The sequence below is a fragment of the Dipodomys spectabilis genome, unplaced genomic scaffold (assembly GCF_019054845.1).
Source record: "Dipodomys spectabilis isolate Male_0828 unplaced genomic scaffold, ASM1905484v1 ptg000004l, whole genome shotgun sequence".
Classification (NCBI taxonomy): Eukaryota; Metazoa; Chordata; class Mammalia; order Rodentia; family Heteromyidae; genus Dipodomys; species Dipodomys spectabilis.
The window spans coordinates 10,096,903-10,118,228 of NW_024870681.1; the positions used below are offsets into that span (position 1 = coordinate 10,096,903).

A 21,326-nucleotide genomic window follows, 5' to 3' on the forward strand; every position below is an offset into this window, starting at 1 on the left:
AAACCAGAAGTGGCACTATGGCTCAAGTGGTAGAGTACTTGCCTTGAGCTGAAGAGCTGAGGGACAGCACCCAAGCCCAGAGTTCAAGCCCTAGGACCACGACCATGACCACCACCACCAACCAAAAAAAGAGGTAAAGTGATTTAATAATGTCATGGAACAAATTAATGAGAAATCTAGAGACAAGACCTAGATGCCAAATGGTCCTAAAATAATAATATAAAATGTATTGGCATGTGGGTAAGATAACTTCTTCCCCAACTTAATCTAAGATTATTTTTCTGAGAATTTAAAAAGGGAAAAACTCAATCTATAGAGCGCTTCCCTTTGCAATATTAGAAAACTGACACTGTGGTTTGCAAATCTGAGCAGAATAATTTTATCCCCTAGTCTATTCAGCAGTGTTTTCTCATTCAAAATTTGAAACTACAAAGCTGAAGATACCCTGAGAAAACAGTTTGGACAGACTATCTTCTATTCAGGAAATACCCTATGTACTTTGTTTGCCAATGCTTTCAACAGTAATTATCTAAATGTCTGTGTTCACAGTGACTAAACTACCTCATCTAGTATTAACTCAACCTGTTTCTCTCACTCATTATCTCTTCATATTGACAGGAGAAGTTGGTACCTGAAGGCTGCCAATTTGTCTTGAGTGATCTAAGGCCACACCAAGGCAAAACACATTTGGACCACTGCACCCCAAGACAGAAACTCATTCACCCCATCCTAATTCTGTTCTACCTGTCAGCTCAAGTAGTTAAAAACAAACAAAAATCCTACCATCACTTATTAGTTAGGCCATCTTGATAAGTAGTTTAGACCTTTGCATTTGAATATATTTGTATACTATCCCCATCTTGAGGATTGATTTTGTTTTGCTTTTGGGGACTGTCAGTAATTTAGCTTCTCTACTATAAAAGAAATCACATGTAAGTGCCCAGTTAATGTTTGGCACATTGCAGCCACTTTCTCCAAGCCCTTTTCATGTCATCATTTTCCAAAATAATCACATGACTCCTGAGTATTCATTTATAAGCACTTGCTTTCTATGCTGCCTAAAAGCCTAGATGATTGGTTTTCACAGCCTATGTTACAGAAGCATTCACACAAAGAACTCTTAGTTTGTTGTGTTGGATAGCAAAATTGATTTATTTTCATACAATCTGACTACTGTAATGAGTACTTAAAAGAAGTATTCTAAAAGTTATAGGGATGGGCTGGGAAGGTGGCTCAGTGGTAGAGCACTTGCCTTGCATGCTCGAGGCCCTGGGTTTGATGCCTCAGCACCACATAAGCAAAAAGAAAAAAGCCGGAAGTGGCGCTGTGGCTCAAGTGGTAGAGTGCTAGCCTTGAGCTGAAGAGCTGAGGGACAGCACCCAGGCCCAGAGTTCAGGCCCCACGACTGGACCCCAAAAAACCCCAATAAATAAATAAAAGAAAAGAAAAGTTATAGGGAACAACGGATAGTGCCCTGCACTTCTAAAAGTTATGGGGTAAAAGGGCTCTAGTCTCTATAGCTAGAGTAATTTAAAATAATCATTTTAAAGAAAAGCAACTATTTACAATTCATTGAAGTTGTATCTGTTTTGGTCCTTTTCATGAAATAAGGCCAGTAAAATGCTGGATGTGGGAATAAGTCCCAAGTATTCTTAGTCTAACTGAAATGTCCTCAAGGAGAATTCTAACATATATGTATACATGTAAGCTAGTTTTGCTTAAAAGAGACAGTTAAAAAATACCTTCATAACCAGGTGCTGGTGGCTCACGCCTGTTATCCTAGCTACTAAGGAGGCTGAGATCTGAGGATGGCAGTTCAAAGCCAGCTGGGGCAGGAAAGACTGTGAAACTCTTATCCAATCAACTACCAGAAAACTGGAAGTGGCTCTGTGGCACAAAGTGGTAAAGCACTAGTCTTGAGTAAAAAGAGCCCAGGTACAGAGCCCAGGCCCTGAGTTCAAGCCCTATAACTGGAAAGAACAACAAACACCTTTACATTATTTGTAATGAAGTAATTTATAACTCAAATTCCAAATAACAATGTTCACTATAAACACAGATATGAGAAATACTAAAAAAAATGTGGGTTTTTTTTGGTTTGTTTGTTTCTGGCAGAAATGCTTAGAAAGCACTGCTGAAATTAGCTTATAAAGGTCCTTTGTAGACAATACATCCAGTGTGAAGACAAAAATACTCTATTCATTTTAAACATTAGCTATATTTGTAAAGCAAAAACAAAGTGAAGCTAGATTGCTTAATCCTCCAAAGGACAAAAAAAAAGAAAACTGACACAATAACTCAAACCCTTAGAGTAAGAGTTTGGTAGTTATTAAGAAGGTGAAAAGGAAGAGACATTAAAAAAGTCATTGATTGCATTTCATTATTCCAAAATGAAATGAACATCTTTACTTTAGAAGATCACCCCAGGGCTGGGAAGGTGGCTCAGTGGTAGAGCACTTGCCTTGCATGCCTGAGGCCCTGGGTTCGATTCCTCAGCACCACATAAGCAAAAAAGGGAAAAAAAAGCCGGAAGTGGCGCTGTGGCTCAAGTGGTAGAGTGCTAGCTAGCCAGCCTTGAGCTGAAGAGCTGAGGGACAGCGCCCAGGCCCAGAGTTCAGGAACCACGACCAGACCCCCTCCCCCCAAAAAATAAGTAAATAGAAGATCACCCCAGTTGATGAGGGGGTAAATGAAAAAAAAATCCAAAGGAATTCTACTTTTTTTTTTTGTACCAGTACTAGGGCTCAAACTAAACTAAAAGCTTCTTGCCCTTGCTTGCCTTAGCTTTGTTTTTTTTTTGTTGTTGTTGTTTTGTTTTGGTGGGTCCTGGGCTCTTCAGCTTAAGGCTAGTGTTCTACCACTTGAGCCACAATGCCACTTTCGGCTTTTTCTGCTTATGTGGTACCAAGGAATCGAACCCAGGGCCTCACGCACGCAAGGCAGGCACTCGACCATGGAATCACCTTCCCAGCCCTTGGCTTAGCTTTTCTGAATCATGCCTTAGCCCAAATTCAACTTTTTTACAAAAATACCAGTAAGTTTCCTTCCTTCCTTCCATCCTGTCAGTTATGGGGCTTGAACTTAGGATCTGAGTACTCTCCTTGAGCTTTTTTGTTCAAGGCTAGAACTCTATCACTTTGAGCCACAGGACCAATTCTAGTTTTTAAGTGGTTAATTTGAAATAAGGATCTCACAAGGGCTTTTCTGTCTGGGCTGATTTTAAATTGTCATCCTCAGATCTCAGCCTCCAGAGTAATTACAGTGTTAGCTACCAGCACCTGACTCAAGTAAGTTTTCTTAAATACATTATTCTTCACTCAAGGCATACAAAAACAGTCAATGAAAATGTTACACCTTTCAATAACCTTTCTAGCTTTCAGAAGTATCCACTGTTAATTAGATTTAGAACATCCACTTACAGGCCACTGAAAAAAGACTAAGGAATTTCAATTTACTCTTCAAAACTGAAAAGACGATTTAAGTCTCACACATACACACACATATATACACATATACACACCAAATTATATATTATCTGTCACATAATTATGGTAATGGATTGTTCCCTGAAAATTCATTATGATCTGAATGGGAATATTTCTAAAAAGTCCTTTAAAAATTTTTTTTTTGGTTTCAGTACTGGGCCTTGAACTCAGCATGGCCTTGTGCTCTTGCTTAGCTCTTTCAAGGCTAGTGCCACACCTCCACTTCTGGCTTTTTTGCTGGCTAATTGGAGATAATGCATTTTGTCTTCCCAGGCTAGCTTCAAACCAGGAGCCTAAGATCTCAGCCTACTGAGTAGCTACAATTACAGTGTGAGTCACTGAAGCCTGGCTTTTTTTTTTTTTTTTGGATGGGTTGTAGGGCTTGAACTCTGGTCTGGGCGCTGTCTCTCAGCTCTTCAGCTCAAGGCTAGCGCTCTACCACTTGAGCCACAGGGCCACTTCCCATTTTCTGGTTGTTTATTGGAGATAAAGAGTCTCAAGAACTTTCCTGCCTGGGCTGGCTTTGAAACACAATGGTCTGATCTCAGCCGCCAGAGTAGCTAGGATTACAGGTGTGAGCTACCGGCACCCAGCCCTAGTTTCTTTTTTAACTTTAACTTTACAAAGTACTTAGGGAATTAGACCAACTAAAACCTCAAATTAGGAAATAATTTAAAAGCTTTATTCAAAGATCTCTACATATCTTCCAACAATGGGTTAGCAGGTTAGGAGGGTACATATTTCTGGCCTAAAATCTCTCACTTTTTTTGGTGATGTACAAAGCACATTTAATTTATAGTCTCTAATCATTCAAAAAGACCTAAATATAATGTTTTGTTTATTTTTAGTGCTAGAGATTAAATCTGGAGCTTTCTATGTGCTAAGCAAGTGTTCTATAACTGAGTTATACTTACAACTTCTGATCTAATCATAAATTAAATAAAATCTAGCCGGGCACCAGTGGTGCACGCCTGTAATCCTAGCTACTCAGGAGGCTGAGATCTGAGGATTGAGGTTCAAAGCCAGCCTGGGCAGGAAAGTCCATGAGACTCTTATCTCCAATAAAGCACTAGAAAACTGGAAGTGGCGCTGTGGCTCAAGTTACAGTAGAGCACTAGCCTTGAGCTGAAGAGCATAAGGACAGCACCCAAGCCCAGAGATCAATCCCCTCGACCGACTAAATAAATAAATAAAAAATCTGAAGAATCCCTATTAAAAAGACATAACATGGAAGAATCTAGGACCTCTTTTTATGAGTAAGGGGTTTTAGAGAGGTTTCTCCTCTACCCATCCCACTCCCCTTTTAGTTTTTGAGATAGGGTCTTGCTGTTTACCACAGGATAACCTGGATGTCCTTATAAACCCAAGCTGGCTTGGAACTTGTGATCCTCCTGCCTCAGGCTACTGAGTGCTAAAAAGTGTGTGCCCTCATCTCTGAGGGAAGTTTCTTCACCACAAATATATACATTTTGTTTTATGATCCTTTACATTAGCACACTTTTTTTTAATATAAAAAATGTACAATTTAGGGCTGGGAAGGTGGCTCAGTGGTAGAGCACTTGCCTTGCATGCATGAGGCCCTGGGTTCGATTCCTGAGCACCACATAAGCAAAAAGAAAAAAGCCGGAAGTGGCGCTGTGGCTCAAGTGGTAGAGTGCTAGCCTTGAGCTAAAGAGCTGAGGGACAGCACCCAGGCCCAGAGTTCAGGCCCCATGACTGGACCAAAAAAAAAAAGTACAATTTATAAAACTACAGTCTGAAAAAAATTCTATTCCTCACATATCTATTTCTGAAAGTTCATGTAGTTTTCATAACCAGTGCAATCTTAGCAACACAGATGGAGGAGTTAAGTAAGTGTAAGGTAAAGAATTAAGATAGTGAAAAGAATGCTAAACTAGAGTTGGGAGACTTATAAACTTGCCCCAAGGAAAGGTTCAAAGTTCCTCAGGACAGATGTCTCCCTTCCCCCCCCCCCCCCAATAACTTATTTATCCAGATAAGACAGCTCCTTCAAAGGTCATTCCCCTGGAGCCCTTTCCAAAACAAAGACTACCAACCAGAATACAGGAGAGACTGGGCAGACTTAACAATGCATACTTTTCACACATATACCTCCCCAATTCTTTTTCTACTTGAACCTAAAGCCCATGCAGGTAACCAAAAGATGGCTGAAGTGCTTTCTACCTGACATTTCCTGAGCCATATAATAAACCTATTTTCTTCTACCGTTCACTCTATCTCTATTTGGCATGTAGTGGAAAAGTGACAGGACCTGACAAGTATTAACCTAGGAGTTCAGGCCTGGAGTATACAACTCTGGTTTGATATTTTTACATCTGAATTGCATGTAACCCTTTAACAAAAACAAAGATCAGCTAAATTACACAAGAAAGAATCTTACCTTAAAGAGATCCAGGCCACTTATGATTACATAATAACAAGAAAATTCCTCTGTCTACTAATCAATCAGTCGTAGATATCCACAAGTTCTGCATCCATAGATTTAACCAGCTTCTTTTTGAAAATACTAGGAAAAAACTTGCATTTAAACATGCAATGAATTTTTTCTTCTTTTCTTTTTCTTTTTTTTTTTGTCGGTTGTGAGGCCTGAACTCTGAGCCTGGGCACTATCCCTCAGTTCTTTAGTTGTAGGCTAGTACTCTATCACTTGAGCCTCAGCCCCACTTCTGGCTTTTTTCTGCTTATGTGGTGCTGAGGAATTGAACCAAAGGCCTCATGCCTGCAAGGCAAGCATTCTACCACTGAGCCACCTTCCCAGCCCCTTTTTCCTTTTCATTCCCTAAACAATGTAGCAAATAACTATTTATACAATGCACCGTATTAGGTATTATAAATAATCTAGAGATAACTTTTAAAATACACAGGAAGATGCATATGGGTTCTATGCACCCATGGATTTAGTATCTGAAGGAGTTTCTGGAACCAATCCCCATGGGTACCAATGGACAACTGTACTGTAATCTTCTATAAATGGACCTTAACATTTTTATGATGGAGGCTGGGAATGTGGCTTAGTGGTAGAGTGCTTGGCTAGCATGCATGAAAGCCCTGGGCTCGATACCTCAGTCCACATAAACAGAAAAAGCTGGAAGCGGCGCTGTGGCTCAAGTGGTAAAGTACTAGCCTTGAGCAAAAGAAGATGAGGGACAGTGCCTAGGTCCTGAGTTGCAGGACTGGAAAAAAATTATGATGGAAACCTTCCGTACTCTTTTCATGAAAGCCTTTTTAAAGGCTTTAAATTGAATTCTGGAAGGACTTCACTTGAACACTAAGAAGTAGTTCATCAAACAATTTCATTTCACTGAATTTCATTTTGTCCTCAGCTAAATCAGACAGCAATAGCAACTTGATTCTTAAAAGAATCAAGTTTTTACTTGATCAAGTTTTGACTATATTATTACTTTTGAAATCTCTCCTCTCAAAGAGTGATAAAATATCCATTTATTAAAATTGCAGACTGATAAAATCTTCTAAAATCATCTGGCTTCAGTAAAACATTTTTCATCCGCAGAAGGCTGCTACATTACAGGCATATTGCTTCTCAGCTTTCAGTCAGCTGTACTTGCTCCATATACCTCATTATATAACCCATTTTTATTTCCCATTGAAGAGAAAATGGGGCTTGGGACAAACAACGACCTATAGATACTTCCTGAAGGCTGATGGATGAGACCATATCCTCAAGACCAATTCACTGGTAAATACAGCAATGCGTTAAATTGTTTTAAAAATCTTGCTGTAGGGGGCTGGGAAGGTGGCTCAGTGGTAGAGAGAGCGCTTGCCTTGCATGCATGAGGCCTGGGTTCGATTCCTCAGCACCATATAAGCAGAAAAAAATAAAAACGCCGGAAGTAGTGCTATGGCTCAAGTGGTAGCATACTAGCCTTGAGCTGAAGAGCTGAGGGACAGTGCCCAGGCCCACAGTTCAGGCCCCATGACTGGACCAAAAAAAAAAAAAAAATCTTGCTGTAGCAGGCACTGGTGGCTCCTGCCTGTAATCCTAGCTACTCAGGATGCTGAGATCTGATAATCATGGTTCAAAGCCAGCTCGGGAAGGAAAGACCGTGAAATTCCTTTCTGCAATAAATAAACCACCAGAAAACCAGAAGTGGCGGTATAGCTCAGTGGTACAGCGCTGGCCTTGAGCTGAAAAGCTGAGGGACAGTGCCCAGGCTGAGTTCAAGCCCCACAACTGGCAAAAAAAAAAAAAAAAAATCTTGCTGTCTTCTATCCCAGAATATTGAATAATATTAAGAATATTAATTAATTAATTAAGATATTCCAAGTGCCTTGATGTTTTATCAGTCTTGATGGATAGAGGAGGAACTATGGTAGCCTCTGTATTTAAAGAAAGACATGCTCTTTTATACAGTATGTAAGTATATAGGTAAAGCCATGTGGTAAAGCCGACTTAGGTATTTAATGTAACGAAGAGTGGGGTTTCTTGACAGCACATGTGATTAGTATGAATCCTTTCCTTGATGCTGTTTTTGAAATAAACGTTACTACAATACTGAAAAAATTATCCTCCCCCTTCCCCTGCCTCCCGCTGGTCCTGAGGCTTGAACTCAGAGCCTGGACGCTGTCCCTGAGCCACTTTGTGCTCAAGGCTAGCATTCTACCACTTGAGTCACAGTGTCACTTCTGGCTTTTTGAGTAGTTTATTGGAGATAAGTAAGAGTCTCAGGAGGCCGGGCGCTGGTGGCTCATGCTTGTAGTACTAGCTACTCAGGAGACTGAGATCTGAGGATCACAGTTCAAAGCCAGCCTGGACAGGAAAGTCCGGGAGACTCTTATCTCCAATAAAGCACTAGAAAACCGGAAGTGGTGCTGTGGCTCAAGTGGTAGAGCGTGCGCCTTACGCTGAAGAGCTGAGGGACAGCGCCCAAGCCCAGAGTTCAAGCCCCACAACCGACAAAAAAAAAAAAAAAAGTCTCATGAGGACTTTCTGCCCAAACTGGCTTCAAAAACTGCAATCCTCAGATCTCAGCCTCCTGACTAGCTAGGATTACAGGCATGAGCCACCAGTGCTGGGCTAAGTAAACATTTTATATGCTTAAAAAAAAAAGTTCCCCTGTCTCTTGTTTACCTAGTATTCTCACTGCTAAATATAATTTCTATATTAGTTTTATGTAGCTGACCTCCATGCCCCCCAAGTCCTCCCCCAAGCCAACCTTTCTCCTTTATTTAAATGGGTCCCTCTCCTCTAGCTCTTCAAATAACTCATCTGGTTCTAGGATTAAAATATTCTTGAATTTGTGTCTTTGGTTCTGTCTAGTTATATGTGTAATAGAACCATTAGGATGTTTTTTCAGTATCTCAAATTTAACATACTCTTTCTTCCCAATACCTATCCATCTTTTTTTTTTTTCTGCTTATGTGGTGCTGAGGAATTGAACCCAGGGCCTCATGCATGCAAAGCAAGCGCTCTACCACTGAGCCACCTTCTCAGCCCCACTATCCATCTTATTACACAAACAAAACCTATTCCTCTCCAAATTTTCCCTCACAAAGTATCTGGAACAAGCACCCATCCAGTTACTAAAGCTAGAAACATAGTCATTCTTAACTTTTCTCTTTTCCTCATCACTCATCTAAGGCAGGATCCAGTCCTGTTTCAAATACATTTAGTAACTACACACTACTCTACATTCTCTTTGCCACCTCTCTAGTTCAGAACACCTTTATCTTCCACTTGGACTATGTGAGAGATGACAAGTGATTCATTTTTTTTTTTTTTTTGTTGGTTGTGGGGCCTGAACTCTGGGCCTGGGCACTGTCCCTCAGCTCTTCAGCTCAAGGTTAGCCCTCTACCACTTGAGCCACGCACCACTTCTGGCTTTTTCTGCTTATGTGGTGCTGAAGAATCGAACCCAGGGCCTCATGCCTGCAAGGCAAGCACTCTACCATTGAGCCACCTTCCCAGCCCTGACAAGTGATTCTTAAGGCTAAGAATCAATTTCTTATTAATCATATTACTCTTCTATTTAGAATTACAGAATTATTTCTTAGTAAACTTAAAACCAAAATATCAAGATATGCAAACTCATTCTCGTGATCTGCAAAGCTCTAGGTGATTTGGACTCTGCATATCTTTTCTACTTTACCTCGGTGTCACTGTAATAAGTCCACTTGTGTTCCAACCCTTAAGGCACATATCCAAATTGTTAACACTGCCTCGAAGATGGCGGAGAAGTTGGAGGCTAAACAAGCTCTCTCATAGAAAGCAGTTTTAGTGTTCCAGTGAACAGTCCTAGGCCAGAGAAACACTGCCTCAAACCTTTGCCTGTACCCTTCATAACATTTATTTTGTATTGTTTTTTCTAGAACCAAGGATAAGATCTAGGACACAAGATATTTGTTCATTGATGGAATGAAGAGATAAGGCAACATATGTCACTGAGAAATAAACTTTCTGTGCAAAGGAAATAAGATATTAATTGTCAACAGTTGCTTTCAATTTCTAAATTCTGTGTCAGGATTTACAATAATAATGTAAACTACTAATAGGGACCTGGAAATGTAGCTCAGTGGCAAAGTGCTTGCCTAGCACATGTAACACCCTGGATCAGATCTTCAGCATTAGAGAAAAAAACAAAACAAAACAAATAAACCTTAATAATAATACCAAAAAGTTAAGGAATAGCTATAAGGATATCTCCTTTGGTTAAAGAGCCCACGTGTGTTATAAAATATTCATGAAATGAAATGTATGTTGAGGTATTTATTTACTGAAACATCATTAATAATGAGTAAACAATAATTAAGTCAGCAACAACACAAAGATGCTTTCAAAAGAAGGCTGAGAAAGAGTTCTTGAAAAAAGCTCAGGGGTCAACACGATGATAATTATTATAATCATGGCTAACTATATACTAGGCTGTGTTCTAAAAGGCTTTCTTTAAATGTATTTATTGAATACTAACAATAAAGGTGCTGTCTAGAAGGAAACTGCCATAGCAAAAAGTTAAGTAGGTCACATAGTAATAGAACTGGAATCTGAACCAAGGCTTCTTTGTCCTAGTTCTTTATCTGTTTGGTCCTTCCAGATAATGTAGAAAGGCCAAAATTAACATGGAAGAATCTTCAATACAAAACTAGACATGTTTTCCCTACAGAAAAAAAAATTGGGAATTAATAACTTTCACAGGTATAGATAGACTGGGTTAGAACTACTCAACGGATTGCCTGAGCTTGACTTAAATATACTTAAAACTTACAAATATCCCTACTTATTTACTTACATGTGCTCTACGCTACTTTAACCAAGTCCCTCAACCAAGTATCATCTTTAATACAATACAGAAACATTATTTCTTGTTCAAATTTTCAAGCAGCACAATGTTTTAAAATTGGCTTTATAAAAGGGTTCACAAACTATGACTAAAGTTCATCAAACTCTAAAGCTTACTTTCCCAGAAAAAAAGGAGTTTCTTAGTAGGCAAGATGCTTTTTTTATCATCAGGACGAGGGGTACTGCTCAGCAGTAGCTCTGTAAGAGCATGCACAAGACACTGGATGCAATACCTAGCCACACACACAAAAAATCTACTCTCAAAAAGATTTACATACATCTGTGAAGGCAAATTTGCTAATATCAACTATCAGAAACATAACAAATTTACCACTTCAATTAATGCTGTTCGTCAGGATTTGCTCATCTATACTTCACAATAAAAGAGACACACAAAGGCACTTGAGCATAAACAATAGTGATAGTCACTATTATCAGCTCAAAAAGAGACAGAACAGGTCTTATGAAATCAATGAAAATAAAGTTTCCAACAAGGTTAAAAATTTACTCTTCTACATAGTGTTTACCTAGAATGAAATAGCTAGAAAAATTGTAATGGATAAAACAGAATATTAAAATTTTAAGTTTGGGAAATTTCTTTTTTATTGGGAGCAAAGAAATCAATTCAACTACCTTCTGCACATCAGCAATATTCACTTAGCCACACATTGCAAAAATTCTGTCATTTCTACTTGCCAGAAAGAAGCTATGTCAATACCTGACATCAATGAAGCATGAACTTAAAATAACTTCTAAAGAATATAGCTAGAGAACAGACTCAAGTGGTGGCATTCCAGCCTTGTAAGAAAATGGAGCAAGTGTGAGGCCCTGAGATCAAATTCAAGATCCCCTTGCCTCAGCCTTCTGGGATGATAGGTATGTATTACCATGCTTGACTTCTACTGGGGGGAAAAAAATCTTACTAATCAGTTTTTTTTCCCTAAAATTTACAAATCTAAGCCAAGGAAGTGGCGCTGTAGCTCAAGTGGTAGAGCGCTCGCCTTGAGCTGAAGAGCTGAGGGACAGTGCCCAGGCCCAGAGTTCAAGCCCCACGACCGACCAAAAAAAAAAAGTACAAATCTAAGCCAACTAAAAAGGAAAAAAAGTTCATATGTATATTTATATGTGTCTTTCTTTAATAGATAAAACATTTTATGCAAACCAGGAAATATTACCAATGTTAAAGATGCTTGGAGACAATTGTTATCAGATGACTGGGTCCTAATTTATTTCACGACTAAATGAGAAAAATCTAAGCATGTGGCCACAGAGGATTCTTTTAATTCTAAATACTGGTTTCGCCAGTGGCTCACGCCTGTAATCCTAGCTAGTCACTCAGGAGGCTGAGATATGAGGATCTCGGTTCAATGCCAGCCTGGGCAGGAAAGTCCATGAGACTCTTCTCTCCAATTAACCACCAGAAAACTGGAAGTGGTGCAGTGTCTCAAGCAGAAGAGTGCTAGCCTTGAGCTGAAGAGTTCAGGGACAGCACTCGGGCGTACTTCAAGCCCCAAAACTAAAAAAAAACAAAAAAAAACCAAGGTTTTGGGGGCTGGCAATGTGGCTTAGTGCTAGAGTGCTTGCCTGGCATGCATGAAGCCCTGGGTTGGATTCCTCAGTACCATATAAACAAAAAGCTGGAAGTGGTGCTGTGGCTTAAGTGGTAGAGTGCTAGCCTTGAGCACAGAGAGGCTCAGGGACAGTACCCAGGTACGGAGTTCAAGCTTCAAGCTCCAGGACTGGAAAAAGAAAACATAAAATAATGTTTCTTATTTAATGTTAAATGTAAGGTAGGGCTACTTCTAACCTTTAGTAAATAATATACAGGCATCAAAAACTTCAGCTGTTTCTGTACTTAGAAATTCTCAATTGATATTATATGACCAAGAAAGATCAGATTTAAAATCCCAAATGCAAAGCTACATGCAACTTCCAACACCAACTTCTGAACCAAGGTGATTAATTCAATGAATCAGAATATCAAACCATTCTTTTGTAGTTGTTGTTTTGTCGGTCTTGGGGCTTGACCTCAGGGCTTGTGTGCTATCCCTCAGCTCAAGGCTGGAGCTCTCCCTATTGAGCCACGGTGCCACTTCCTGCTTTCTAGAGCTTTATTGGAGATAAGAGTATCAGGGACTTTCCAGCTGGCTTTGAACCCTGATCCTCAGATCTCAGCCTTCGGAGTTAGCTAGGATTATAGGCGTGAGCCACAGGCACGCCAGGCTCAAACCGTTCTTAACCAGCTTTATTGTGCTCAAAAGTAGGTCAAAGCTCATCTCACAAATGTGTGTGATAATATTTTCAGATAAAAGATTACGGGACTGGGAAGGTAGCTCAGCCGTAGAGTGCATGCCTTGCAAGCAGGAGGCCCTGGGTTCGATTCCTCAGCACCACATAAACAGAAAAAGCCGGAAGTGGCGCTGTGGCTCCAGTGGTAGAGCGCTAGCCTTGAGCTGAAGAGCTGAGGGACAGCGCCCAGACCTAGAGTTCAGGCCCCATGACCGGCAAAAAAAAAAAAAAAAAAAAAAAGATAAAAGGTTAGACAATATAAATCGTTAAATTTTGAAATGATGAAAAGTAATAATATTTGACACTTATATTTCCTGCTGAGTAATATCAGTAGTTTCATTTAAATAGTGATTTCATACTTACCATTTCCCTAAATTTTATAACTCTACATAAAGTGTGCAGTGTTTTTTATCAACACAATCCAGACTAGCTCAGATAAGTTTTGCAGCTCTGACTTCAATCAGATTATCTGATTTAAAGTTTAATGTTTTACAAAATCCTAAAAAGCAGTGATTCCATCCAGCCCAAGGCAGGAAGAAATTAGAAAGAAGAAAAGCTGGATAAATGAGCGGAACAAAAAGAGAATATAATGAACAAATTTGGCAGTAATACAATCCATAAACAAACTCAGTGGATTTAAATGATAAACCTAGCTTTTATAATTCCACCATCAAAGATCGTTATTGCACTTAAAAGACAAGTGTAAAAAAAAGTGCTAACTCAAAAATATGTGAATTAAACAACAAAAGACAATTCTTGAAGTCGGAGGCATGGCTCAGTTAGCAGAATGCCAGTCAATGAGTGAAAGCATCAGGTACCAAGTTCAAGGCTTGATCTCCACCAAGAAAAGAAAAGAAAAAAAAAATCCATTAACTGAAATCTTCAGAAACTTGTTTATATTATTTTCTTTTGGGAATATGAGCCATATAAACTTAACTATTAACCAAGCATATTTTTTGTGAGCGTTCTCTCTCTCTCTCTCTCTCTCTCTCTCTCACACACACACACACACACACAAATCCACAATTTAAAATAGTGTAGGCAAATAAGTAAGAGCCTTCCATGTCATACTCATTTCACATACATAAATTTGTCATATTTGTCTGGGTACCAACATCGCGCTTCCAAAGGCCAATTACAACAATCTGGAACGCATAAAATGCTGACTTGTAAGTAGATCCTTCCCATTTTCGACCCTAAGAATATATAGCCATTAAAATCAGACCTAATGGTAATACAACAGCTGTCGGAATATTAAATTCTCCGTCATTGCAATACTAGATAAACTGGTACAAGGTTCTCTAAATGATCCATGGCAGTCTGCAAAATCTCCGAGAAGGAACACCAAAGCAGAACTGAAAGACTTCTGGGTCAGCATAAGACACGATGTAGTCAAGATAAACAAACAGTGCCAGCCTACACATGATTAGCCCTTTGACGGAGTTGCAGAGAAACAAAAGATGACTGGGTAAATTCTATTGGCGGTCCTAAGTCACCGCCAAGTGTGTGACATGGGGCTAAATAAATACAATTTCTTGAAATTTTAAAGATGAAGCCGACCTTCGAGTCTTACTGTAAATACTTCCACTGTCGTGAAACACCAGCGTTGGGGGGGGGGGGGGGGGGGGTTCAGGGGTTTTGGCAAAGGCAAAGGCATGACAGTGGAGAGAGATCCGACTAGGTCCTCGGCGAAAGGCCCATTCCCTGGGCACTAGGCACTGCCAGATGGCACCTGCATGCACACCGGCATTTTGTGCGGACACATCGAACAGCAGGCGCTTAAGTGACCGGCGAGGGCAAGAACCCCACAGCGAAAGGTCCCGAGAAACAGCTCAGTCATCAGCAGGTTAAGACCTTTCCTCCATTTACCAAGGTCCCGGACACCTCAGAAGGTGAGGGGGGCTCTCTATGGAAGCCCAAGTCCGTAAACGGTCGGGAGTGCGTCCACTGACGGGGTTCACCGTCCCGGCGACCACTCAAGGAGAGGTGTCCCAGATAAATAACCTGGCTACGGTCGAGCTGAGACCTCCAGTCAGCGGTAACCTCAGACCCCTCAGCAAGCCCAAACCACCATGCCCGACGGGCTGAGCTCCGAGAGCAGCCACGCTCTGAGGACGGTCGCAGGCTCCGGTTTCCCCGGCTTACCTCCCCACTCCGACTCCGGCTGCGGCTCCTCAGGATCCCAGAAGCTGCTCAACACCGACTCTCACACCCGCCGCTGGGATCCCGGCCAACCGGAACTCGCTTGCGTCACTTCCTGTGCTCTCCCCCTCCCCTCCACGTCCCGAGAAGACTGCCTCCAAACGAGAAACGTTCCACCTCAGTTGGAACCAACCGCCTCGGTTAATTACCATACGGCCGCCTCCGCGAAATCTCGCGGGATTTCTGTTGAAAGAGGCAGAACGACTGCTAAGCTTCGTTCGTGGTTCTTGATCCGGAATTAGTTGTTTCGGGAACTCCGGAAGTGGTTGCTGGCGCGCGAGAAGCGTGTTCGCTCCCTAAAAGTGAAGTGGCCGCCGCGGTGCGAGGGAAGGGACCTGTTTAGGTAGGTGGTGGCTCCTTCCGGGGCGAAAGAGCGGGTTGCCGGGCTCCATTGGTCCTGTAACTCGCCCCGTTTTCGTGTGTGTGTGTGTGTGTGTGTGTGTGTGTGTGTGTGTGTGAGTGTGTGTGTGTGTGTCTGTGTGTCTGTGTGTGTGTGTGTGTGTGTGTGTGTGTTGGTCCTGGGGCTTCAGCTCGGGCTTTGGGTGCTGTCCCCGAGTATCTCTTTTGCTCAAGGCTGGCGCCCTATCACTTAAGAGCCACAGCTGCATTTCTGGCTTTTTACGAATTAATGGGAGATCAGAGTCTCACAAACTTTCCTGCCCAGGCTGGCTTCAAACCACGATCCTCACTCAGCCTCCAGAATTGCTAGGATGACAGGCGCGTCCACCGGCGCCCAGTGATCCCTGGTTCTCTTCCCTCTTCTGCCTTTGGAAGAAGGAGGCAAGATGGCCTTCGAGAAGGGGTAGGACCCGAAATTTCTGGTTTTCATCATCCATATCTCCTCGTCTGGCAGCATTGATCGATGCCTTTTTTTTTGTCTGTCATGGGTCCTGAACTCTGGGCCTGGGCACTGTCCCTCAGCTCTTCAGCTCAAGGCTAGTGCTCTAGCACTCGAGTCATAGCGCCATTTCTGGCTTTTTCTGTTTATGTGGTGCTGAGGAATCGAACCCAGGGCCTCATGCGTGCGAGGCAAGCGCTCTACCACTGAGCCACCTTCCCAGCCCGAGGCTAATATTTTTTAAACACATCACGTCCCAGGCATTGTACCAGCACCTGGGAATAGACTGTTCGGTAGTTATGTATACATGCTACGGAAGAAAGTCTGGGGAATGGTAAAAACTTCAGCTAGACTTCTACAGGCAAATGGGATGTTTTTGTGTGTATGTTTTAAATGGAGAAGACTAGCAAAGAGAATTTTAGTGTGGCCGTATGGTACAGTGAGTAGCAGGAGAAAAAGTTTGGAAGGGAAAAACTAATTATGTAGTGCTTTGAATTGGTGCTGAAAGATTTGTTTCATTCTGTAGGCGTTCAAGCTGATGATTTTCAAGCATGTGCTTTATAATTATAATTAATGACAGTACCAGCTAGGATGAAGTAGAGCAATAGTGAAGCAAATGGGCAGAGATGGGAGTTTAGAAAGTTAATTTTGGAAGCTGTTGGCAAGAAATGACTAAGACACTGAAGAAATAAAAAGATCTATTGAAGATACGTTTCCTTTTCAGGACTTAAGAGGAGGGAAAGTACAAGATTTCTCAAATAAAAAATACAGAAAATGTTTGGGGGCATAACTCTGGGTTTGATGCCCAAACACTCCCACCCCCCACCCCCAAATGCAGTGTGGCTGATGACTTAGGCCTGTAATCCTAGCTGCTCAGGTGGTAGAGATTAAGAGGATCACAGTTCCAGGCCAGCCCCAGCAAAATGTCTTTGAGGCCTCATGGGAATGAAAAGGCTGGGCATAGCAGTGTGTACCCCAGCTGGTGAAATCTAGCAGAAACTGAAGGTTCAAGTTTTGGAGGCCTGTGCCTAGGATGATTTGGGAATAACAGAGCTTGTTTATCTAGCTCTTTCTCCTCCCACTAGAACATTAGCTCTGCGTGGAACTGTTTTTCTCTTGTTCCTCCCCACCCCCCAATCTTCAGGCTTCTAAACTACCTAGAGCATAATGAGCCCTTAGTGAATACTGATGGATTGGACCAGTGCTGTCTCATAAAACTGTCTTTAATCATGAAAATATTCTGTTTCTCCCTGCGTGAGTAGCTACTAGACACTTTCAGGTTGTTGGATATTTAAGCACTTGAACTGTGGCTAAGTATAGCTGAAGAACTTAGTGTTAGCAGCTAATATAAGTTTATTTATGGCTAAAGGTTACCATATTGGACAGTCAATAGACTGAAATGAAGACCATGTGTAAAGTTATGTAATATAGTTTATTGAGCTCTTTAGTCAGAAAGAAACTAAAAATGCTGAGCTGTTGGATGCTTAGGTGAAAGTTAAAGAATTCAAGGAGGAAGCTGAGTGCCAGTGGCACATGTGATCATTTTAACAGTGTTGATTCTTCTGATGCATCAGTCTGAGATATTGTGTCAGTTTTTCTCGTGTTTTCTTTAATCAGTTTTTTTAAATATAGTTTTCACTGTAGAGAGAGCTTTCTTGGTGAAGCTTATTCTGTAATAATTTCTTTTGTAGGTATTTTGAATTGTATTGCTTTCTTCATTTCTCTCAGGAAGTTCATCATTTGAAAAAGTTTTTTATGAGTGTTTCATTTTTCCATGTATGAATGGTCTTATCTGCAAACATGGATTATTTAACTTCATCTTTTTCCAAGTTGGATTTCTTTTCTTGACTAATGACTCTTACTAAGATTTCCAGTAATGTTTAATAAGAAGGGTAAGTCAAGCCAGTTGCTGGTGGGTCATGCCTGTAATCCTAGCTACTTTGGAGGCAGAGAATTGAGGTTCAAAACCAGACTGGTCAGGAAAATCTGTGAGACTCCTATCTCCAATTAAACCACCAGAAAACCAAAAATGGCACTGTGGCTCAAAGTGGTAGAGTGCTAGTCTTGAGTAAAAAGAGCTCAGGGACAGTGCCTGGGCCTTGAGTTCAAGCCCCACAACTGACAAAAATAAAAAGAATGGCAAGCCAAACTGGGTGCCCGTGGCTTGTGCCTATAGTCCTAGTTACTTTTGAGGCTGATATCTGGGGATCACAGCAAGAAAGTCCATGAGACTCAACCACTAAGAAAGCCAGAAGCCTACTGTGTCTCAAGTGGTAGAGTTCTAGCCTTGAGTACAAAATGTCAGGACAGAGCCCAGGCCTTCAGTTCAAGTCACAGGACTGGCATCAACAACAGCAACAAAAAGAATGGTAAGTCAAATGTGGTGGCACATATCTATAATCCCAGCAATCAAGAGGCTGAAGCAGGAGAACCACAAATTTGAAGGCAACCTAGGTTACATAGCAAGACCTGGTCTGAAAAGTTTCCTCTTTTTTTGGTCAGTTGTGGGGCTTGAACTCTGGGCCTGGGGCTCTGTCCCTGGGCTCTTCAACTCAGGGAGAGTGTTCTATTGCTTGAGTGGTTTATTGGAGATAAAGAGTCTGATGGACTTTTCCTGCCCGGGCTGGTTTTGAACCACTATCCCCAGATCTCAGCCTCCTGAGTAATAGCTAGGATCTATAGGCATGAGCCACCCGCGCCCAGCTCTTTTTTTTTTTTATATATGGAAATATCCTAAATTTCCACAGTCATGGATCAGATGACATACAGGACACAAAGTGTTGCTGAAAGTTTGTTTTTGGTCATGGGGCTTGAACTCAGGGCATGGGTGCTGTCCCTCAGCTCTCTGCTCAAGTAGCCCTCTACCACTTGAGCCACAGCGCCACTTCCAGCTTTTTCTGTTTATGTGGTGCTGAGGAATTGAACCCAGGGCCTCATGCATGTGAGGCAAGTACTCTACCACTAAGCCACCTTCCCAGTCTGTTGCTGAAATTTTGAGTTATAAAAGTTTTAGCCAGGCGCTGGTGGCTCACATCTATAATCCTAGCTACTCAGGAGGCTGAGATCTGAGGAGCACAGTTCAAAGCCAGCCTGGGCAATAAAGTCTGTGAGATTCTTTATCTCCAACAAACCACTAGAAAACCAGAAGTAGAACTGTGGCTCAAGTGGTAGAGCGCTTGCCTTCAGCTGAAGAGTGCAGGGACAGCACCCAAGCCCAGAGTTCAAGCCCCACGACCGACCAAAAAAAAAGTTTTATTAAAATGCAAGAAGTTCGCTAGCGCCGGTGGCTCACACTTGTAATCCTAGCTACTCAGGAGGCTGAGATCTGAGGATTGCAGTTCAAAGCCAGCCGGGGGAAGGAAAGTCTGTGAGACTAACATCTCCAATAAACAACTAGAAAACCAGAACTGGCGCTGTGTCTCAAGCGGTAGAACGCTCACCTTGAGCTGAAGAGCACAGGGACAGCGCACAATCCTAGAGTTCAAGCCCCATGACCGACCAAAAAAAAAAAAAAAAAGCAAGAAGTTCAAAAGTAGAATCAAGGTACTTCCAAATCTATTCTAGAATGTCAATTCCATCACCATTAGGGAAGGTACTTTCCTGTTTTGTGTTTTCTTGTATACTTTGGACCCTAGAGCCTAGCCCAGTATTTGTGAAGAATGCAGTAGTTCATAAAAACAATAGAACTTCTGGCACTATTTCTGATACTTGTTCCTTCAGCTGTGCCCTAGGTTTAGTATCCTCTTTAAAATAAAAGCCTGGGGCTGGGAATGTGGCTTAGTGGTGGAGTGTTTGCCTAGCATGCATGAAGCCCTGAGTTTGATTCTTCAGTACCACATAAACAGAAAAGGCTGGAAGTGGCACTGTAGAGCAGAGGGCTAGTCTTGAGCAAACAAAGCTCAGGGATAGTGCCCCAGGCCCTGAGTTCAAGCCCCAGGATTGGCAAAAATAAAAACAAAAACTCTTCACATAAACATAGCCAATTGCCTTTCCAGCTCATGTTTCATGCATGTGTGCAAGTGCTGCCTTCTACATGAGCTCACATAATTCTTTAAAAATGCTGCTTATATTTGTCTGAGAAACTTGAAAGTTTTCACTGCTAGATAGTAATAACTTTCTCCTTTCTTTTAAAGATGCTCTCCAAGTCCTTGGCTATGGAGTATTTGGCTCATCCTGGTGCACTCAGCTTGGCTGCTGGAGTTGCTTGTGGCATATGCCTGGGATGGGGCCTCAGGATGCGCTTTGGGATGCCACCCACACGCCTGACAAGTGAGCCTGACGCAGAGACCGGAACTGAAGCAAGCATCATGGGGGAGAATGGGGAGTACAAAATGATTCTTGTGGTTCGAAATGACTTAAAGATGGGAAAAGGAAAAGTTGCTGCTCAGTGCTCTCATGCTGCTGTTTCTGCCTACAAGCAAGTCCAAAGGAAAAACCCTCAAGTGCTCAAACAGTGGGAATACTGTGGCCAGCCCAAAGTGGTAGTCAAAGCCCCTGATGAAGAAACCCTGATCGAATTGCTGACCCATGCAAAAATGCTGGGGCTGACTGTAAGTTTAATCCAAGATGCTGGACGTACTCAGATTGAACCAGGCTCTCAAACTGTCCTAGGAATTGGGCCAGGACCAGCAGACCTAATTGACAAAGTTACTGGTCACCTAAAACTTTACTAGATGGGTTTTTGAGTGATGGTAATCCTGTCACAGTGTTTGAAACCTGTCAAATTATAATAAAACTGGATTTCTTCCCCAACTTAAATATCCTCAAGATGAAAATAGAATCTTGGCAAGAATTATTTTTGGGGCAAAAAAAAAAATCTTTCTGGTTAAATGGCCTTGGTGTTTCAAGTAACAGATGCTGAAACAAATAATGAAGATGAGCAAAATGTGTCATGATAAAGGTGGATTTAAAAAGCGGTAAAAAGCCGCACCCTGGTGGCTCACGCCTGTAATCCTAACCACTCAGGAGGCTGAGATCTGAGGATTGTGCTTCAAAGCCAGCTGAGGCAGACAATGCCATGAGAATCTCACCTCCAATAAACTACTCAAAAAAAGCCGTAAGTGGTGCTGTGGCTCAAGTGGTAGAGCACTAGCCTTGATCACAAAGAAGCTCAGGGACAGTACCCAGGCTCTGAGTTCAAGCTCCAGGACCAGCAAAAAAATATAAAAGTGGGTAACAGCATTTCCTTATGTTAGGT

At 41.7% G+C, this 21,326-nt stretch overlaps 2 protein-coding genes across 2 annotated transcripts in view; one reads left to right on the forward strand and one right to left on the reverse strand.

The window, feature by feature from the left end:
• Vmp1 (vacuole membrane protein 1) overlaps positions 1-15,341 on the reverse strand; it is a 104,895-nt gene extending 89,554 nt beyond the window's left edge. Inside the window, exon 1 of the mRNA XM_042691770.1 lies at positions 15,235-15,341. The gene's annotated coding sequence lies outside the window, so the exon portion shown is untranslated. The remainder of the gene's footprint in view (positions 1-15,234) is intronic.
• A 125-nt stretch (positions 15,342-15,466) lies between these two features.
• Positions 15,467-20,887, forward strand: Ptrh2 (peptidyl-tRNA hydrolase 2). Its single transcript, XM_042692604.1, has 2 exons — positions 15,467-15,634; positions 20,263-20,887. The coding sequence occupies exon 2, from the start codon at positions 20,263-20,265 to the stop codon at positions 20,800-20,802; it is 540 nt and encodes a 179-aa protein (XP_042548538.1). The 5' UTR covers positions 15,467-15,634; the 3' UTR covers positions 20,803-20,887.
• The last annotated feature ends 439 nt before the right edge of the window (positions 20,888-21,326 follow it).

Excerpts from the sequence above, each read along its gene's own strand:
- Ptrh2 (XM_042692604.1), top strand. The coding sequence starts at position 20,263 with ATGCTCTCCAAGTCCTTGGCTATGGAGTATTTGGCTCATCCTGGTGCA.